Here is a 21,801-nt window from a genome sequence, read left to right on the forward strand (position 1 = left end):
GTGTGTGTGAGTGCATTTAGTAGATTTTAGGAACCTGCAGAAAGGTTGCTTCCATTTGTAGTTATATTACAGCAAAAAATATAGGGTGGTCCATAAGTAAGGAAATTTATTTTATTGTAAATAACAACACTATTTTAATTAATGCTAGCACAATAGAAAGGGCATATATAAACTTTAAATAAAACGTAAAATTTTATAACATTAGTTCAGTATAACACCATTTTGGTCTTTACAAAATTCTAGTGTTTTGGGTACAGAGTACACAGAGCAAGGCACAGTTCCTCAGAAATGTTCTCAAATTCTCTAACTGTTGACTGTTGAAACTCCAGCAAATACTGTGTTTATTACCAAATACTTTAACCTTTAAGAATTCCCACAAAAAGTAATCACAGGGTGTTAAATCCAAGGAGTGCCATTCAGTGCAACCCTGCCATCCAATCCATCAATCTGGGAACTTTCTGTCTAAGAATTTGTGGACAATTTTTGCATAGTGAGCCAGTGCTCCATCCTGCATAAAAAATCAAAGTTGAAAATTTGATTTTTGACTGCATTAATGGAATGATTTTGTCTTTTAGCAATCTCAGGTGACTTTTTTCCCTCCTACAGTTCCCTTAAAGAAAAAAGATCTAAGAACATCTGTCCAAATTTTCAGCCTAGACTGTCAAGCTAGGATCATTTAAATCCTTGTTAAAGGATAAATGTAGGGTGTTAAGAGAGTAAGGTAATAATCACAGTTAGGATGATTAGTAGTGCCATTTAATTTAAATGTGGCTTCATCAGTCCTTATTCAGTTTGTCCCAAAACATTTTCAACAATATATGGGTTTGTAACACTCTCAGCTCAAAACCTTTTAGCAAATTCCAGTCTTCTGCTGGGTCATCCTAATTCAAATTCTGTAGGAATGGGATGATAAATCTTGTATTTAAGTTCCATACTTCACTTTATTTGAGATTTTTTTTTTTTTTTTCTCTGATTTTTTCGATATCCTCTCTTACAAGTTCCAAATTGTGCATTGTGTCTACTTCTATTGTGTATGTCCAAAAAACTCCTTGAACTGGCATGAAAATTCTACAGCATTTTCATATTTGCATGCTGCTTTTTACAATTTCAGTCCTCTCCTTTACTGTAAGGCTCATGGTACTTTTCCTATGTTCAAATTATTCTGAAACAATAAAAAATTATCATAAACTATTTTTCTGATAACTTATATATATTTACATCAGTAATTATTCAAAATAGTTTCCTTACTTTTGGACCTCCCTGTTCTGTGGAAAAATTTCATCAGTTAGAAGGGCATGTCACTTCATTTTTCTGCATTGTAAAAATCTTCTTGTCAATAAACTAATTCATTTGTTATATTATCCATTCATCAGATTTCAGTAGTTTCTCTAGTGTGATTGAAAAAATTTGAATATGGATTGACATCCCTGAATCTGCACCTTATCACTAGCTCCAGATCATTTGCTCTCCGTTCAAAGGGCCATTCAGCAGATATTAAAATAATATGCTACAATACTAATGAATGCCATCTACATACATACAATGTCATCTACATATATATGATACATAGAAAGTATAGAAAAAATTATACAAACATTCTAACTGTAGATCATTCAGGAGTTTTGTTTTTTTTTAATTGTTTTTATTTATTATTAATGAGTTGTAAAATTTTCTTAAATATTTTCATTGAATATTTTTTTCAGATTTGTCCTGATGTGTGGCGAAGATATCATTTGACGGTATGTATTTTCAATAAATAAAACTTTTTCTTTATACAGATTTATATATACATTCAAATTACCGTACACTGCAAGGCTATCAGATGTTGTTAGAAAAAATCAGTTAATATAAGAGAGAGAGAGAGAGAGAGAGAGAGAGAGAGAGAGAGAAAGATAAATAAATGCATTCGACATGTTTACATTGCATGTTTAATAAATTTGTAATATATTCTGTTCTAATTGACTGTTAATTATTTCTCTTTTTTTTTTTACTTCTTAGACAATTTTCCTGACTGATTTTATTTTATTTTATTTATTTTTTTTTTGATAAGATTCTTTTCCTGATGCCATCCGTAAATAAGTTGTAGGAATAGCCTAACTTACTTTATATGTGTAATTTCATTATTGGATGCATATAGGTGGGTGCCTCCGTAGCCGGGTGGGCAGGAGCAGCAGTGCATAGCACACGCTTCTTGATTAGACCGGGGTTCGAGCCCATGACCACCAAATACGGAGAATGCGGAAAGGTCAGGGAATGATCACTGCATATCCCGGAGCAATATGGCCTTAGCTGCTAATGCTCCTAAAAACCAAATAACGAACAAGCATATAGGTGGTTTTATGATTTGTGAGGAGAAAACACACTGGAACTTTTTTTTTTTTTTTTTTTTTTTTTTTTCTTCAATAGTGCTGGCTCCAGAATCAGTGCTGGGTCCAGGGGTGGTGAACCTTTTTAAGAGTGCTTGCCAAAATTTGGCTAAATCTTTTAAAAACCTACCCTCGCATACCCAAAACACAAAATTGGCTAAATATTTAAAAAAATTACCCTTGCATTTTAGAACACAAAATGCATAATGCTTTATTATCCTTCTTAATCATACCAAATTTTTCACTCCAAAGTTCTTGAAATCCTCTGGTACTCCCCTCTTCATTTGAACATTTTTGTTTCTTTGCTTGTTGAGCTGACATTCTAAACAATGTGTAAAGGGCAAATAGCAATTAAAATATTTATGGGAATTAATGAAGAATAAGCTCCAATCTCCACGCCACTTACAAACCATAATTGACAATGGAGGTTACACTAAATACTGAATGTGGATAATATATCTCACATAACTTTACCAATAACTTGTGTTCTGAATAAATGTATGAAATAAACAAATTTCGTTTCACAATTTTGTGAGTACGTCTCACCACTCTGACTTCAAACAAATCACTGCATGAAGTTTGAAATATTTTTGGGATGCTCTGAATTCCATTTGCCCAAAAAAATTTGCATGTTTGCCACTTTGGGCATGCAAGCCATGGGTTTGCCACCCCTGCTCTAGAATATTAGAGCCAGAGCTGAAAGAAATTCTACAGTGATGTTATGAGACCAACAGAAAGTAAGAGAAAATAGCTTAGTGCAGATAATAGTACAAAGGTCATTCAAATGAAAACTACAGAAGTTAAGTTGTATTTCACATACAAGGAAACTGGCAGGTCAGTCTTCATTGGAGTCCCCATTATGTTTAGCATACTTCCTCCAGAGAGAAAAGAAGATTCAAAAGTACAAAGTTTGAGTACAAGGTGCCACACCAAGAAGCAGAGAAACAGGTTCTATACTTCAGTTGTCCAAAAGCAATGTCCCATAACAATATAGATTGCAGCTCCCCTAAGCATCTCAGTATCTGATTAGGCAAGAACAGTCCCCTCTTCATTAAAAGAACAATCTATCTAACAGCATGCAACTCATTCAGTAAATACACCACTAATAATGCTGCCAGACATGGTACATCAGTGAGCAGAACAAACAAGAAGCTTTGAAAGAGATAAGCAAAAATCCAGTACTGATACTTTGGGCATAGACAAAAAAATCACACAAGAATGATCCAGTTCTCAAAGTTAATGCAGAGGAGGACATGGACATTAACAGACCATTATTCCCTAAAATGAAAAAAAAAACAAAACAAAAGTAGACACGTGCAAACAAACTACATCCTGTAAACAAACTAACACACCTGATAAGCCCAAATAATACATACATTTCTTCAGTGGAGCTGCTCGGACTCTGAGCAAACTTAGATGATGCATATGACCTGATTGGTGAATATAAGCCTGTTGTTTTTTGTCTACAGGAACCAAATCGGACTCCTCAAATATCTATGACAGTAAAGCATCACATAACATATAGAAAAGATAGGAATGACTAATATAGCTCATGGAGGAGTTGCATTGCTACTAAACTCCAGAACACCTAGCCTACCTCCACTGCAACCATCTTTAGAAGCAGTTGCTGCTTGAGCCTCAGAATACTAATAAGAGTTTCTTTATCTCTCTCATCCAATCGTTCATACACTATCTGATTTGGATGATTTAGTTATTCAGTTACAACTCCTTTTTCTATCTTGTATGAATGTTATGGGCATCATCTTTTTTTTTTTTTTTTTTGCTAATGCTGCATAAGCTCATACACTTGCTTCCATCACATGCCACTGCTACTACTAGTACTACTACTACTACTATCTCTATGAGGTTCCTTCCACCTTGATAAGAGAGGACAGTTAATTGAAAAATTTCTCAAAAAACATAATATAATGTTAGGAAAGGAAACAAGGGCAGTCATACCCATATACATGCATCTCTCAAGATCAAAGGTAATTCAGACAAAAAAAGTGTTAAGGGTTATGATAGAGTGAATCATAGTTTACAATATAGTGTAAAAAAGTTGGCAAAGAAGGCATATGGCGCCCTGGGAATGATTTATCAGAACTTTCCAAGTAGGGAAATAGGATGTTATTATTTCTCTGTGTGAGAAGACAATGGTGAAACTTCACTTTGAATTCTGTATTCGGGTCTGGAGGCTCTACTCTAATAAAAAAAAAAAAAAAAAAAAAAAAAAGAAGAAACAAAGACAGACCTTTCTGAAAAGGTTGAAAGAGGAGTAACCAGATTGGGTAGGGACAGTAATCGTTGTCCCTATAAGGAATAGCTTAGACAGTGTAGATTGCAAAGCTTGGCAACTAGATGTGGCTGGGGTTGGGTGGAAGGAATTGATAAAAGTATATGAAACCTTGGAGATTAGTAAAATGAACTGTGAAAGGTATATTCGCACTGGTAGGTGAGACAATAAACTCCTATGAGACAAATCTCGTAGGAGTTTATTGTAGGCAGCATTAGAATAAATTATCTGCCAAGACGACTGTGGTAGAGAGTTTTGTGAAGTTGAAAGCACAATTCGATGGTCAAAAGTGCAATTCTTTGAGTATTACGTTACATGATTAGTGATTTTTGTTAATAATGATTTATATTTAATTTCAGTGTTTGTTTTATAAGGACTATTAATTGTTCATTTTGGCCTGTTCCCGTGTTTATTTATAGGTCTTCTGTTCTTTTAGCTTAACAAAAAAATTTTGATAACCAATACTAAAAAAAGTACTTTTGTAAGATAAGATATAAATTGAAGCAAATAACTTTAAAATGTGTTAATTGAATTTATAATGGAATTAATAGTTTTTTTCTGTTTCATCATGTGACACACATTAATTACTTATTGTAAATTAAAGAAATAAAGCGTGTGGTGTTATTCTCTTAGACATATTCTCTTTGCTTCAAGAGAAAAATGTTTAGTATACAATAATTCTAAAATGTAAAAAAGTGTTCTCTTCTGTATGAAAGTAAAACCAGTTTTTAATAATATGGTTTCACTGTCAAGCAGATGTTATCCAGTGCTCTTTGTAAAAGAGCACTGGATAACACCTTGGTACTGGATATGAATTTATGTAAATATGCTGTTACTTCTTTCTTGTGAGAAAGTGAATTATCACCATTAGTGTACTGATTATGAAACGGTCTTGACATTTAATTGTAGTTAATCTGTATACAAAATATGATAGCCTGACTTCTTTCCTAGGGGTGGGGTAGAGAGAGAATATATAACTGGTTGTAAAACTTATAAAATTATGTTTCTCTAAAATATAAATTCAAAACATGTAAATTTTTGAATTTGAAGTGCTTATGTCACCTATGAATGAAAGACGGCTAGATCTACCTATTACAGTTTATCCAAATGGTGGATAAACTGTAATGGTATCATGCAGGTTTCTTAACACAGGTTCAATTTTATAACCTGAAATACTACAAGTGACTAGCAGCAGTTAAATTATCTGTATTTCTAATTATTTTGAAATATCTGTATTGATATAATCAATGCAACCTGACAATTAGGCCTTATATCACAATTATTGTTAAAGTGTGCTTTCCAGTTTCTGATTTCTAAAATTTGGCAGGTCTGCATTTTGCATAAGGATTATTATTATCCATATGGTGCAAGGAAGCCTGCTGCTTATGCTGCACCAGCCCAAAAAAAAAAAACTGAATTACTGAGAGAGAAGAGAGAGAGAGAGTCAGAAGTAGAAGGGAATCACCAAGAAAGAGAATGATGATGATATCCGGTGAGTATGGGCTTGGCACAACCCAGGACCCTGGGTTTGCCAAGCCCATACTCACCACATGTGAGCCTCTTGATTTTTCATAATCCATTCCTTTCAATTTTACTATCCATATGAACAAGTTCACTTAATGCAGCAGTTATTGACTCATCCAATCTAATTGCATTAGATCAAATGAGTTTTATATGATCAGTTGACAAAGGAGAAAATGTTACATTAGAATCTAAATTTTTTGACAACTTTTACACATTTTGTAAACTTTAAATGAAGGAGTTCATGAAGAGAGGTTTAACTAGATAATTCAGGAAACCAACTTATTGCTAGTTAATTTTGCATTATTTTGAGGTAAGTACATTAATCATGATACCATAGAGAAGTAGATATATATTTATAACCACTTTTCTATGGCATTAGTTATATAATTATATAACTAATTAATATAAACTATAAAATCCTTGTATAGTCCTTGTATCCCCTTGGGGGGGGGATACAAGAACTAATAGATTAACAGTAGCCACTGGCAGAGGTGAAAGTGATTCTTGCACTGCTTCTATTGGATGAGCAGAAGCCTGGAAAACAAGATGCAGGATATTTCAGAGACTGCTGGGAGTCATTGTGGTACAAGTAAACACATGGGTTGTGTTAGGGTAGCCAAGAAAAAGAACAGGTGCATGTATATTTGCATGTACACCAATGCTAGGAGTTTGGTAAATAAATTTGATGAATTTGAGGTATTGCTCAAAGCATCAAAGGCAGATATTGTTGGGATATCAGAGACATAGTGTCACACAGATATAAGGAATGCAGAACTGGAATTAGGGGAGTACAACATCTACAGAACGATAGACAGGATAGGAAGGGAGGAGGTGTTATGCTATTAGTTAAGAAACACATAAAATCCAAGGAAATGAAGCCAGTCGACATCGCTGAACAGTGCAGTGTCGTCAGTTTGGTGTGACGTAAGCAATGGGAGATCAAAATTGAGAGTAGGAGTGTGCTATTGGCCTAATGACTCTGATGAGTATAATAACAAACTGTACAGGGAAATAGAGTGGGCCAGTAAATCAGAGTCTTATAATGGGAGATTATAATTTCCCAGATATTGACTGGGGTTTGTGGGTTGGTCACTCACACACTAGCAAGGCTTTTGTGGATTTATTGGATGATTGTTTTCTACATCAGCATGTTCGGGAGGCAACTAGAGGGAGTATTACTCTTGATTTGATTATCAGTAGTGATTCTTCATGCATTAAGAATCTGCAGATAGAGGAACCACTATGTGGCAGTGATCACAGTGTGCTGAAGTGGGATTTACTCAAAGAGGTAATTACCATCAGGGGTAAAAGGAAGGGTTATTGCTTTCATAAAGGCGACTACGGTGGTCTGAGACAGTATTTAAATTCTACACAGTGGGACCAACTGATGATACCAACATCAAATTCAAAATGGGAAGCATTCAAAGAACTTATCTTGGAAGCTACTAGGCTTTACATACCAACTAAGAAATATTGTTCAAGGTTTAGGCCTAAATGGATGTCAGATGAACTAATGAGACATATGGCAGAGAAGAAAAATGCATAGGATACATATAAATTAACACGTAGTAGTAGTAGTAGTGGCATGTGATGCAAGAAAGCAAGTGTATGAGCTTATGCAGCATCAGCCAAAAAAAAAAAAAAAAAAAATCACACCATTCTCTCCAAATGCCTGTCCAGTTCCTCCTTAAATTTATTCAACCTATCAACTTCCACAACGACAGATGGAAGTTTGTTCCAGCAATTAACTACCCGCTGGCTAAAGGCAAATTTCCGCACATCTATTCTACATCTGTCTTTTCTTAATTTGAATTTATGCCCCCTTAGGTTCGTAATCTGAACAAGTGGAAGGATCCCATCAGAATTCAGCGTGCTCAACCCATTCAAGGCCTTATACACCTCAATCAGATCACCGCGCAGATGCCTAGTCTCCAGCCACTGCAATTTGCAGAACTTAAGCCTCTCTTGGTAAGAGGATCCCTTCATTCCTCTCAACAATCTTGTTGCCCTTCTCTGTACACGCTCAAGTAAATCTACATCCTTCCTAAAATGAGGCCTCCAGACCTATACGCAGTACTCAAGGCGTGGCCTGCCCATTGCCTTATACAGAGGGACAATCATCTCCTTCTCCCTGCTAGCAAAATTCCTATATATCATTGACAAAACCCCATGACCTGCTCTGGCAGCCTGTCTGCATTGCTCAGAAAACTTCATATCTGACTGCACAATTACTCCCAAGTCTTTTTCATTTTCTACCACCTTAAGTGTAGTACCACACAGTTGGTACATTTCTCTGGGGTTACTTCTACCCATATGCAATACTTTGCATTTGTCAATGTTAAACTTCAGTTGCCACTTCTTAGCCCATCTGCCCAAATTATCTAGATCCTGTTGCAGTAGCACACTGCCATTAATGTCATTAACAACCCTGCCAACCTTTGTATCATCTGCAAACTTCGACATTAAGCCTGATATATCATCATCAATATCATTGCTAAATATACAAAACAACAGTGGACCTAACACCGAACCCTGTGGTTCGGTGTTACGTCCACTGTTGAGTGGTAATCAATGGACACTGCTCATCGTGGACTAATGTTATTAGTGGAGTCCCTCAGGGTTCAGTGTTGGGTCCATTATTGTTTTCTGTATTTATATATAATATTGATGATGGTATATCAAGCTTAATGTCCAAGTTTGCAGACGATACAAAGGTTGGCAGGGTTGTTAAGGACACTACTGACGCTATGCTGCTGCAACAGGATCTGGAAAGGTTGAGCAGATGTGCTGAGAGGTGGCAAATGAAGTTTAACATTGACAAATGTAAAGTACTACTTATGGGGAAACAGCAACCCCAGAGCAACGTGTCAACTCTGTGGTACTGCACTGACAGTGGTAGAGAATGAAAAGGACCTTGGGGGTAATTGTGCAGGCAGATATGAAGTTCTCTGAGCAGTGCAGACGGGCTGCAAGAGTAGCTCATTGTGTTTTATCAATGATATACAGGAATTTTTCTAGCAGGGATAGGGAGGTGATTATTCTCTGCTACACAGGCCACACCTTGAGTACTGTATACAGGTCTGGAGGCCTCATTTCAAGAAGGATGTAGAACTGCTGGAACGAGTACAGAGAAGGGCAACAAGATTAGTGAAAGGAACAAAGGGTTGCTCTTATGAAGAAAGGCTTAAGTTTTGCAAATTACAGTGTCTGGAGACTAGGCACCAGCGAGGTGATCTGATAGAGGTGTATAAAGCCTTGAATGGTTTGAGCATGCTCAATGCTGATGGGATTCTGCTTCTTGCTCAGAATAATCACCTGAGAAGGCATAAATTCAAATTGAGGAAAGACAGATGTGTGGAAATTTGCCTTTAGCTGGTGGGTAGTTGGTTGGTGGAACAGACTTCCATCCCTTGTTGTGGAAATTGATAGCCTAAATAAATTTAAGGCTCAGCTGGACAGGTATTTCGAACGAACGGAGGGGTGAAGTGGAAGTTTTTTTTTTTTTTTTTTTTTTGTTTTTTTTTACTGATGCTGCATAAGCTTGCTTTCTTGCATCATATGCCTCTACTAATGCTAATGCATTTAAGGGTAAGGGCCTCATGCCTTTGCCCTTAAATATTTTAGGTAGAATGACTAACATGTAGGTTAGTGCAAAAGCATCATTTTAACGTAGTCATCTACGAAAGTAGTTAAATTAATTAATTAAATTGGCATCGTTTTGGTTATATCTCATATTGTGAATGCCTTCACAACGAGTTTCCATGGTATTGTACTACCTCGAATAAATAACACTTCACCAGTGGAGAAGACTACTGTTATTTATTCTCAGCGGATACCACCACCCAGACGGCACCGTTTCAAAGCTTGTTGGCTTCTCTTCGGTGGGTGGGCAGGTACCCCCCGATGTTGCAATAGTGACAACCCAGTTATGAAGTATAACAGTGCTTCTCAAACTTTTTTGGACACTGCCCCCCCATGGTTGGATCACCTCCCCCCTAAAAAAGCCCTCGCCAGGGCTTTTTTTTTTAGCCCACCAATATAAAGTGAAGCTAAATAACTGAAATGAATATTTGTCTCTTTGCCTCCAAAAATGTAAATGCAGCCCTGCATGTATGTGTGTGAATTATAAAGAAAACTATTTACTGCACTTTATTCCTTCTTCGTAAAAAATCACAACTACATAAATAAAGTCAGTTATAGTCACTTAAATTAAGTCATAAAAATTAAAGTTAATTACATAAATAAGTCATGATATTAATGGAAATAGTTAATTATATTTTAATATTCAATGCTATGGATGAGCTTGGTGGAGATTTATTAGCTTATCAATATTAGGTTTAATATCTGTAAGTAGAAGTCGTAAATCGCCACGTTTAACAACACCAGACAATTTCTTTGTTTTGTCAGCAATTGAAATACAGCACTGAAACCAGTTTTGACTAGATATGATGTTGGAAAAGAAATAAGTAATTTTTTTTACAATTCCCCACAATGCAGGATAATGGTCAGGGATTTTCTTTTGTAACCAAAATTCCTGATATGAATTTTGAAATTTTGGTTTCAGTTCAACTTCATTTTGCAACTCAATCAATTCTTCTTCTACAAAACGTTCACCATAGTCATTATTTAAAAAAGGATTTATAACCCAATCTGAAATTTTCAAATTAAGGGGATCTTCGAACCTTCCCTACATATCTCTGTGCAACATTTCTAGATTACACAAAGTTAGTAGAGTTTCATCAGCTATTTTTTCTTTTTTCTCTATTTCCAACAGATTTGGAAATTGATACAATTCACGCCGTCCTACGTTGCGCATGAAAAGCTTTAATTTTGAAATAAATGCTGAAATTTGAGTTTTCGCCTTAATAAGAGTTATATCTTGTCTTTGTAAATGTAAGTTCATTGAGTTGAATCTAGAAAATAAATCTGCAAGGTAAGCAATATCAGTTTTCATTTTCTTGAGGTCATTACTAAGGTTGTTGTTCCTATCTTCAAAAAACTCGACAACAGTATCAAAGAGTTCATAAAATCTGTTGAGACAGTTGCCTTTTGACAGCTACCGAATTTCGGAGTGAAGTAGCAATCGTTCAAAATCTTCACTGTTTTGATCACAAAGCTTTCGAAATATATGATCATTCAAAGAATGTGCTTTAATTTTGTTTATAGCAGTAATAACAGTTTGTAGAGAATTGTGCATTTGATCACCAAGTTTTTTTGCAACTAAATGCTGATGGTGAATGACACAATGAACAGTAATAATATTTGGCACAGCATTTTTTAAATAAATATTTGACACAGCATTTTTTAAATAAGCTATAAAACCCTTGTAACGGCCAATCATTGATGGTGCTCCATCCACCCCCTTTCATGCCTAACGCCCCCATGGATAATTCAAATGCCCCCCAGGGGGCGATATCGCCCACTTTGAGAAGCACTGAAGTATAACTTCACAATACGAGAGATGCCTAATGGTGTGCAGTGATATAGACTATAAAATATTTAAGGGCAAAGGCCTCATGCTACTAGGTAGAATGACTAACATGTTTTATATCACACTGTTGTTAGATTGGAAATGTAATAAAACTGGCTACATGGTCAAACTTTTCAAAGTTATGTTCACTTCTTCTGTGACAAAAGAAAATTATCTAAAGGAAAAATAAACTAATTAATTATAGCCACTGCAGCCAAAGTAGTTTGTCAGCAGAGGTAGGTGCAGTGGTAATAATCACTGGGACTTCCAACAACAAGCAGAAAGGGTCCCAGTTCAAATCCCATCCAAATCTGTGAAGGACTTTTATGAGCTTTTTTCACCCTTCATGGCTGGGGTAGTTGGTTTCAGGTGTGGATGGCAAGGTTTTTTCCTGGAGAAACTTGGGTTTTTTGTCAGCAACAAAGGAACTGGATGCAAAAAATTATTTTGATATCGCATACTTGGATTTCAGGAAATCTTTTGATACTGTTGCACATAAGACTGCTGTACAAATTGGAGCAGAGAAGACAGAGAGTGGTTATTAATGGATGCTGCTCTTCATGGATTAAAATTATTAGTGGAGTCCCCTAGGGTTCAGTGCTGGGCCCATTGTTGTTTTCTGTATTTATTAATATCTATGAAGGTATATCAGTCTTAATGTCTAAGTGTGCAGATGATACAAAGGTTGGCAGAGTGGTTAATGACAGTAATCAGAGTAAGCTATTGTGACAAGGTCTAAAAAAAAATTAGGCTGATGGGCTAAGAAGTGCCAGTTGAAGTTTAATATTGACAAATGCAAAGTATTGCATATGGGAGCAGTAATTCCATATAAACATGCCAACCTTGTGTACTACTCAGCATAATGGAAAATGAAAAAGACCCGAGGAGGGAATCAGATACAAAGTTTTCTGAACAGTGCAGACAAGCTGCCAGGACCACTCATGGGGTTTTGTCACTGATATACAGGAACTTTGCTAGCAGGGATAAAGAGGTGGTTATCCCATTGAGAGAGAAAATCTTTATAGAAACTAGATGTACATAAATGTAAGTGAAGTTGCAACTGTCCCGTCATGGCCAAAGGCCAGAGGCTTGTACATGGTAATAGCCAGGCTGCATTGTGGGTACTGCATGCAGGTCTGTAGACCGCATTCCACATACTACCCTCAGTTCTTCAAAGGAGGAGTGATCACTGAATAGGATCTATTGAACGTTCCTGAAGATGAAATAGCCCAGGAACTTAAAGAACAAAAAGTCACTCAGGCAAAGAGGATCATGATCCAAAAAGATGGCAGTTTAGTTCCTACCTGGAGTATAATTTTAACTTTCAGTTCTCCAAACCTACCAGCTTCAGTCAAGGCAGGATATTTAAACTGTTGCATTTGGCCATATATTCCGAACCCCCTAAGATGTTTTAAATGCCAGAAATTTGACCATTCCCAGACAGCATGCCGTGGAGACACAACATGTGTAAACTGTGGGTGTAAAACTTACACACAAACAGAATGTAAGGTCCAACCCCACATTGTCCAGATTGCAAGGGCAACCATCTGGCATACTCCAAAGACTGGAAGTTGGGGAAAAAGATACAAAAGTATAAAGTTGAAAATAAAGTTTCCTACCAAGAGGCAAGAAAACAAGTAAGATTAAGTAATCCAAAATGCACTTATGCCTCTGCTACTTATAGTCACCAGTCAGTAGCATGTCAGAGAGAAGTGTCCATCCCTCCAGATACATCGATCTCAGACTGGGCTCAATCAGTCCTCTCGGTCCAACATCCATCAAAGGCAGTCGATCAATGCAGTAATACGCCACTGACAGTTCCATCCCAGAGACTTCCCCATTGTCAAGCAGCGGAAAATTTGCAAATATTAGATCCAGTTGAGGTGAAGCAATCTCGCCCCTCAAGCATGGACACTGATGATACCACCAACTCAGAAGATCTGCTTGAAATACATACAGATGATGATGATATGGAAACATTTTTCAATTGTGGACTGTATCGGAATCATAACTTTATCGTTCAAAGAAATAAAACCGTCGACATTAAAACTGTGTTGGAAAAATGTATGACCAGAGTCAATCCATTCAGGAAATGTGGTCAAACCGGCAGAAAACGGAATTGGTGCGATAATAGATATTTCTAAGTTGGTAGTAGGGGGAAGGTTTGATGATATGACTATTGAAGATGTTCAAGAATTACTGGTAGAAAAGAGGCTGGCAAAGTGGATTTGGTGGAAACGGCATCGAAGGTAAACCATATCAATTCAGAGGATGATAGTGCAGATTAAAATTCTGAAGTTCCAAATTTTACATTGAAAAGCGTACGGGAAGTACGCTTTTCAGTGTAAAATTATAAAACTTAGCCACACAGTTAGAATCTTATTTTCTGAATGGAGATCCTTCGACTGAGAAGAACATAAATTTCAAAAGGGAGCTCTTCAAAAATGCTTAGCTCCGTACCATGCAATTTACAAAGGTCCACCAAGTAAAGGCAAACAAACCCAGATTACTGATTTTTTAAAGAGAGCAGAAGATATACGAAATCTAGATGGTGCAGAAGAAAGCTCAGAAGGCGACAATATTCTGCAATAGAGAAAATGTTGTCATTTGATTGTGCTTAGCAGCAGTGAAGAGGCAGAAAATTAAATGAATGTACATTATCTGACATATATGTATCACAGTTTGTAACACGTTTGTTGAGTCAGTTATTACTATTTTTAATAAAAATTAAGTTATTCCCATATAACACAGTTTCGCACTACCCGAGATTTGATGGGAAGCTAACTACTGTGTTATACGGGGGTTACATGTATATGTATTTGGGGAGGGCAATTGCTGATGTGAATGCATATACATCAGTTTGACTGAATTTAGATTTATAACATCTGTTATAGTATTGTTTCTGTATTAAAACTTTCAAAATACTTTTACATTCTTTAGAGTTTTAAAAAAAACTGATTAATCAGTTGAATATGTTAATTTCTTTATTAATTACTCTTGCTGTCAAAATGTGTTCTTATGTTGCAGACTGAAGTAGGAGGTATAGTTCAGAAATCCTTACAAAGAAATGAATTTAAAATATACTGTTACAACTGTGGACACAAAGGACATTATGGTCATGTAAGTTTTAATTTATTCTTTATAACTGATTTATTGATATCCCTGCTGATAGAGAAATATTTTCTGCATAAAAAAGTGTTTGATCATACTTCAACTATCAGTACCCTCCAAGGGCAAAGTGAAAGTCAGTTACTTGATGAAAGCTCTTGGGATGTCACTTGAACTCCCCTTCCTCAAACAATTAATTCCTTAACTGTTTATTGTTCTTATTGGTTTATAGAATGGGCAATATTTGCTGTTGGTTTATTAAGTTCTTTATTAGCAATTAACAGTCCTTTAATTTTATTGCAGTTCTTCTGTCCTTAGGTTTTTGTTTTGTGTACCCATTAGCTTATGGCATAATTATTTGTGTATTGAAAGCAAGGGCAAAAAATTATTGCCCTTAAAATTCTTTAAAAATTCTTCTTAAAATTAATAATTATATTCTGGCTAACATTATTAAAAAAATTGGCATTTGGCTAGGAAACAAAATATTGAGAATATTCATGTGTGATGTAATAGCAGTTTAATTTAATAGAAATAATAATAAACAAATAATAGTAAATATAGTTAATGTTAGTGTTATAATCCCCACCACCACCTTGACAAAACTATTAAAATTTTGGGGAGTAAGGAAATGTTATCATGATGAATGAGCAGTATATGGGATGTTTTTATGGTGATTAAATCAGTATTGACCAGAAAATAATTAATAAGTAGTATTTAAATTGTTGATCTCTCTCTGATACAGGCAGTTCCCGCTTTGAGTTCCCACGTTTGAGTTTTTTTTTTTTTTTTTTTTTTGTTTTTGTTTTTTTCAAGTATCAACAAAATCAAAAATATGAACATTAATTGCAAAAAATGAATGTTAAACATTCATAAATACTGCATTTCGAACCATGCGCGTAGCTATACAATACAGTGTGCCTTGCTTTATGATATTAATCCGTTCCAGAGACACCATCATATCGTGAAAATATCGTAATGTGAACCCAATAACACATTGTTTTTTGTTAATTCGTTCCACAACCTCGGAAGTTGAAATTTTCATTATATAACTCTCTAAAAGGTCGTTTTTATAGTGTAAATTGTATTAGTTACGAATTGAAATCATTAAAATGCACTACACTTTCATCGTCATCATATTTTCTGTTATAAGAACCAATTTTGTGAACAGGTTTGTGATATTTTTCTAAAGCACATTTCTGGAAGTCATTACCATAAAACAATAAAAACAATTTGCACTTTCCAGTTACTGCAAGCAGTTATAAATGGATAGTAAACTTGATGCTATTGCATTTGTGAAAATACCGATAGCTGGAATTGTGTGGTTTTTTTACGTTATTATGGTGAAATGTACTGAAATCTTTACTGAAATCTTCAATTGTATAAAAAACATAAATTTTTAGAATCTTCTCTTCATTCCTTTTTTTTTTTTTTTTTTTTAAGCTTTGTAAACTTGTTACTCCACGCAAATTGTGTTAGTTGCAATTTGTGCGTTTCCACTAAAAAATGCTTATGCGTGCTATTGAAATTTATAAAGAAAAGGGAAGATTATCTTGGAAACAAATGCCTCTAGAAGCATTTTGGAAGAATACAACTCGTTTGCAACAAACCAACAAGTGCCGAGCCAATAATGAGTAATCAACGAGTGTGCATTTAGTCGATGATGATGAAGAATAAACATTCTTTAACATTTGTAAATTATAATTAATTTCTTTATTATTATAATTTGCTTGATTTTACAGGCTGTTTTCATTTCTTTGGATAAATCAGTCATTGTTTAAACATAAACTAATTAGCTAACTAATTGCATTGTTGAGAATGTAACCCCTATTTTTAACATTGTCTATGGGAAATAAATTCCCACTTTACAAGCGTATGCTAAGAACAAATTAACTCGTAAAGTCGGGAACTACTTGTATTCATAGAACTATAAGCTCTTAAAAACAAGTAACATCAGATAGTAATAGAATTTGCCATGTAGTGCAAGGAAAAAAAAATATAGATAAGAAAATGCAAATTATATGCTTCCCTCCTTACATGAGTAATTTAATTAAACTGTCAGCCTCAACTACTTGCGTGGGCAACTTGTTCCAGCAATCAATGACTCACTGGCTAAAAGACAACTTCCTACAATCTAACCTAAACCTCAAATCTTGTAATTTGAATTTTTGGCCCCTAGTTATGGAATTCTTTATAACAGTGAAAATTCAACCATTTTATCAGGTTACCTCTCAGTTGCCTGATCACCGAGCTCTGTAGCCCAATAATTGGAGTCTTACTTTGTACGGTCAGCCTTTTGCTGATCTCACCATTTGACTTGCCTATCTTTGACCCCTTTCAAGAAGCTTAATGTCTTTATTCAGATGAGGTCTCCCTACTTGAACACATAAGCTTCCAAATGTGGTCTTACAATTGCCTTATATAGTGGCATTATGACCTCCCTATCTCTACAGGATAACGTTCGATAAACCACTGATAGGACACCATGGACTTTCCTGGTTGCCTTACAATGCTCAGAAAATTTCATATCTGCCTGTATCTTAACTTTCAGATCCCTTTCCTCTTCCACTGTTTTTAATTCAGCCCCACCAATTGTATAAATTATTTGGGGGTTGCTATTCTCCAAGTGTAAGACCATGCATTTAGCTGTATTATAACATAGCTGCCACTTCTCATCATCTGTTCGAGTCATCCTGAAGGAGTGCTGCTTGACACAGATCATTAATAACTACCAATCTTTATGTCAACTGAAAATTTTGACATCACACCTTCTATTCCTTCATTGATATCATTTATGAAAATAAGAAATGGCAATGATCCAAGCCGAACCTTGAGAGACCCCACTCTTGACATTTCACCAATCTGAAGAATTGCCATTAATCACAACCCTCTGCTTTTTGGCCTGTAGCCATCCAGCAAACCATCTTAGAATCTTATCAATAATCCCAATCTGTTCGAGCTTATACAGTAACCTCTTATGCGGAACCAAGTGAAATGCTTTGCTAAAATTCAAATAAACTATGTTGAAATTATTCCCTCCATCCTGCTCATGAGTAACTATGTCAAAATAGTCTACTAATTTAGTTAAACATGATTTTCCCTTAACAAAGCTATGTTGTGTGTTCTTCAGAATGCCGTATCTATCAAAATGTCCCTGGATTGCTCTTAAGCATTGCCTACCACTGAAAACCGGTCTATAGTTACTAACTTCATTCTTAGAACCACGTTTATGTATGGGCAATGCATTGGCATTTCTCCAGTCCAAAGGAATCACCCCCAAGTCCAAAGATGCCCTCATAATTAACCTCAATGGTTAATTATGAGGGCATCTTTGGACTTGGGGGTGATCACATATAATGAAGAAGAAATGGGGACAAGGAATTTTTCACATACATGAAAAATTGCTTGTCCCCAATCTTTGCTCTTTTAGCCAGTTCTTTCTCATACACAGTTTGGCCTCCCTAACCTTATTTTATGTACTGTTACAGATCAACTTATATCTGTTGTAGGCTTCAGTATTTTTTATTGCTTTGTAACTATCCCATGCTCTCATTTTCTGCTTTATCCTCCCAATACATAGATGCCATATAGTGTCTTAAACTGTCAAACTCCCCTCTTCAGAAGTTAAGGCCCATGCCTTTATTTCTAACTACTGCAACATCTTTCTTCATCTTCCAACTGATGATTGCCTGATTTTCCCGACAGTGATTCCTATACTTTAAACCCGGTGATGTTACCTGATTCATTAGTAATGATGAGGTCAAGAATATTCTCACCTCTAGTACTTTCTATAACATATGTACAAATATTAATCATCTAGTTTATTAAAAAAAATTTTCCCAATGGTGACTTTCCCTCCCACTTCTTCCAATCAATCCGTGACAGATTAAAGACACCCATAATAAGATGATCACGCTTGCTTACCTGTTCCATCTGTATATAGACTCATCATACCCTTCACTATATTCCAGTCTGTAGATTACTTCCACTTGCAACCAATGCTTCCAACTAAATCGCAGCACAGATTCTGTGCTGGCAGATGTAACTTCAGACTTAGCAAAAACTCTCTTCATGCCCTGGCTGCTTTTGCTAAGAAGCATGGCCCCTCCACCCCTTCAGTCTTTCCTAAATACATTATATATACCATAGTGGAACTCGTCATCCCCAATTTCCAGGTACTACCACATTTCTGTTAGCTAGCACTATTATATTAGCATTAGTTTTCCTCACCAGGAGTTTAAATTCAGCCATTTTATTGACAGCACTGCTGACATTGTACACAGTTACGACTAATAAGCATCTATAGTTTACTATCCTGACACACCCTTTGAAGTTATTTAGGTTTATATCCCAAGCTTTATCTACCCCCTCATTTGAACTGTTGCTATCCTCAGAACATCTTATTAACATTGGCTGTTGTGATAACAAACAAGAATTCTTGAGGTGAGTTCAAGCATTACTTTGACCCATATCATCAGATAAATGCAGATCTAAATTACCCTCTTCCCCCCCCCCAACTAGTAGTTTCCCTGAACCCTTAGGTTATCCTCAATGATACTGGCAAGCATTCTTGCACCACCTTTGTTCAAATGAATACCATCTCTACAATATAGATTCCTTCTACCTACAAATGATGGCCATGCTGATAAAATTTTTCCCTGGAGCCTTGCAGATTCCCTCAAGTCTTGGGTTAATCTACAAGGCTTTCAGCATATAATCCTTCCTATCATGGGGAGAATTGCAGGCACGTACACATTCTGACCTAACCTGCAGCATCTTTGCAGCATAGTCCAATATTTATCCAATAGATGGTCAGGTAGTGTACATTTAATATTGTTAGTCCCCACTTGAATAATAATAATCTTTTTACCTTCCTTAAAATATGACAATCTGTTAGTAACATCATAATTTGTTGCTCCTGGTAAACACATTCTGGTTCTGGACCACCTATATTTGTTACAAAAAATGTTACCCATATCTCTGACTATACTCTCCCAATAAAACTAGATCACCTTTGACCAGATCAGTCTGCACTTGACTATTCTTTTCTGGAACCAAAATTAGGGATGCATCACTTGGCAGGTCATGTGATACTTGAGTCCTGATGAGCTCCCAGTTACATTTTTTTAGCAAGCACTTGTTTCTTCAGTGAATCAAATCCTTCTCATAATGCACCAAGTTCTAATTTGAGATTGGTATGCTCCTTACGTCAGTTGCAAAGAAAAGAATCATCAGTTGAGCTAGGTTTGTCTTCTAGAACAGCCTTAAAATACATGCCACAATGGCTATACAAACGACTAAGTCATGACTAACGCTGGAAATGCCTACAGGCATTGGTTTGAGTCCCAGTGTCCTTGACTTTGTATTGTAAGTGAATTTGGTAGCAACCATTATTTAAGTAAAATTTTATCTTTTGAAAGATTATGAAATTTAAATTTACAATATATTACAGAATTTATGTTAACAAATTATTGCAGAAATTAAACTGTTGATAAAACATTAAAGAAGTTAAAATTAAGCTTCTGAATGAAAGTGTAGAAGTGCTGACAAAATATTGATAACAAAGGCTATCTGATCCCCCACTGCAACTATTCATGCAGGTTATGAATGCATAACCTGCATGAATAGTTAAAAATGCACTGCAAACTGATAAATTTAAATGTAATATTAGATGTGGCACACAGCAATTACACATCAAGTGCCATCTGTGAAACAAAGGCAACGCACTTGACCTTATACCTTTCCCTGGCTGTCAAGTCACATTCCAGTGTGCTCATTCGCTTTGCAGTGAGACTGGTTTTCTTTACCTTGTGTTTTTTGCAGTTTGCCTGAAAAATGACAGACAAAAGAATTGAACACTGAATCAACCTGAAATTTTTAACAAAACTGAATAAAACGCCAACTGAAGACACCAATGTCAAGTTTATGGAGAAGATACTATTTTGAGAGCTTGTATGTTTGAATAGCATAAAAGATTTTTAGAAGAAACAGAGAATATGAAAGACTATGAACAACCAAGCCCGTCTGGAATCCATGAATACTTATGAAAATGTTGACCAGGTAAGGACATTGATTAGAAGTGATTGTTATTCAAGCATTAGAATGGTTGCATAAGAACTCAATATGGACAAAAAAGTAGTTCAACAAATTTTAACTTAAAAATTTAGTTATGAGAAAAAGTATGCACCAATATGCCACCAGAAATTTTGAAAGATCAAAGAATGAGAAGACTATATGAATATGTTTTGAAAAAAAATTGAAGATTCAGACTTTCTGACTAGTGTAATTACGTGCAATGATTAGCACGTAATTACACTAGTCAGATGATTAGTATTAGTAGAGGCATATGATGCAAGAAAGCAAGCTTATGCAGCATCAGCCAAAAAAAAAAAAAAAACCCCTTCCACTTCACCCCTCTGTTCATTCGAAATACCTGTCCAGCTGAGCCTTAAATTTATTTAGGCTATCAACTTCCACAACAAGGGATGGAAGTCTGTTCCACCAACCAACTACCCGCTGGCTAAAGGCAAATTTCCGCACATCTATCCTACATCTGTCTTTCCTCAATTTGAATTTATACCCTCTCGGGTGATTATTCTGAGCAAGAGGCAGTATCCCATCAGCATTGAGCATGCTCAAACCATTCAAGGCTTTGTATACCTCTATCAGATCACCTCGCCGGTGCCTAGTCTCCAGACACTGTAATTTGCAAAACTTAAGCCTTTCTTCGTAAGAGCAACCCTTTGTTCCATTCACTAACCTTGTTGCCCTTCTCTGTACTCATTCCAGCAGCTCTACATCCTTCTTGAAATGAGGCCTCCAGACTTGTATACAGTACTCAAGGTGTGGCCTGACCATTGCCTTATACAAGGGAATAATCACCTCCCTATCCCTGCTAGAAAAATTCCTGTATATCATTGATAAAACACCATGAGCTACTCTTGCAGCCCGTCTGCACTGCTCATAGAACTTCATATCTGCCTGCACAATTACCCCCAGGTCCTTTTCATTCTCTACCACTGTCAGTGTAGTACCACAGAATT

General features: G+C 35.9%; 1 protein-coding gene across 1 annotated transcript in view; it reads left to right on the top strand.

Annotated features, from left to right (window-relative positions):
* The window catches only part of LOC150083486 (zinc finger CCHC domain-containing protein 7-like), a 98,307-nt gene that overhangs the window by 50,283 nt on the left and 26,223 nt on the right, over positions 1-21,801 (top strand). The window contains exons 5-6 of the mRNA XM_090377314.1: positions 1,704-1,739; positions 14,681-14,773. Of these exons, the coding sequence (XP_090233440.1) occupies positions 1,704-1,739; positions 14,681-14,773 (129 nt within the window). The remainder of the gene's footprint in view (positions 1-1,703; positions 1,740-14,680; positions 14,774-21,801) is intronic.

Source organism: Mastigoproctus giganteus, chromosome 7 (assembly GCF_048544385.1).
Source record: "Mastigoproctus giganteus isolate SK-2022 chromosome 7, ASM4854438v1, whole genome shotgun sequence".
Taxonomy (NCBI): domain Eukaryota; kingdom Metazoa; phylum Arthropoda; class Arachnida; order Uropygi; family Thelyphonidae; genus Mastigoproctus; species Mastigoproctus giganteus.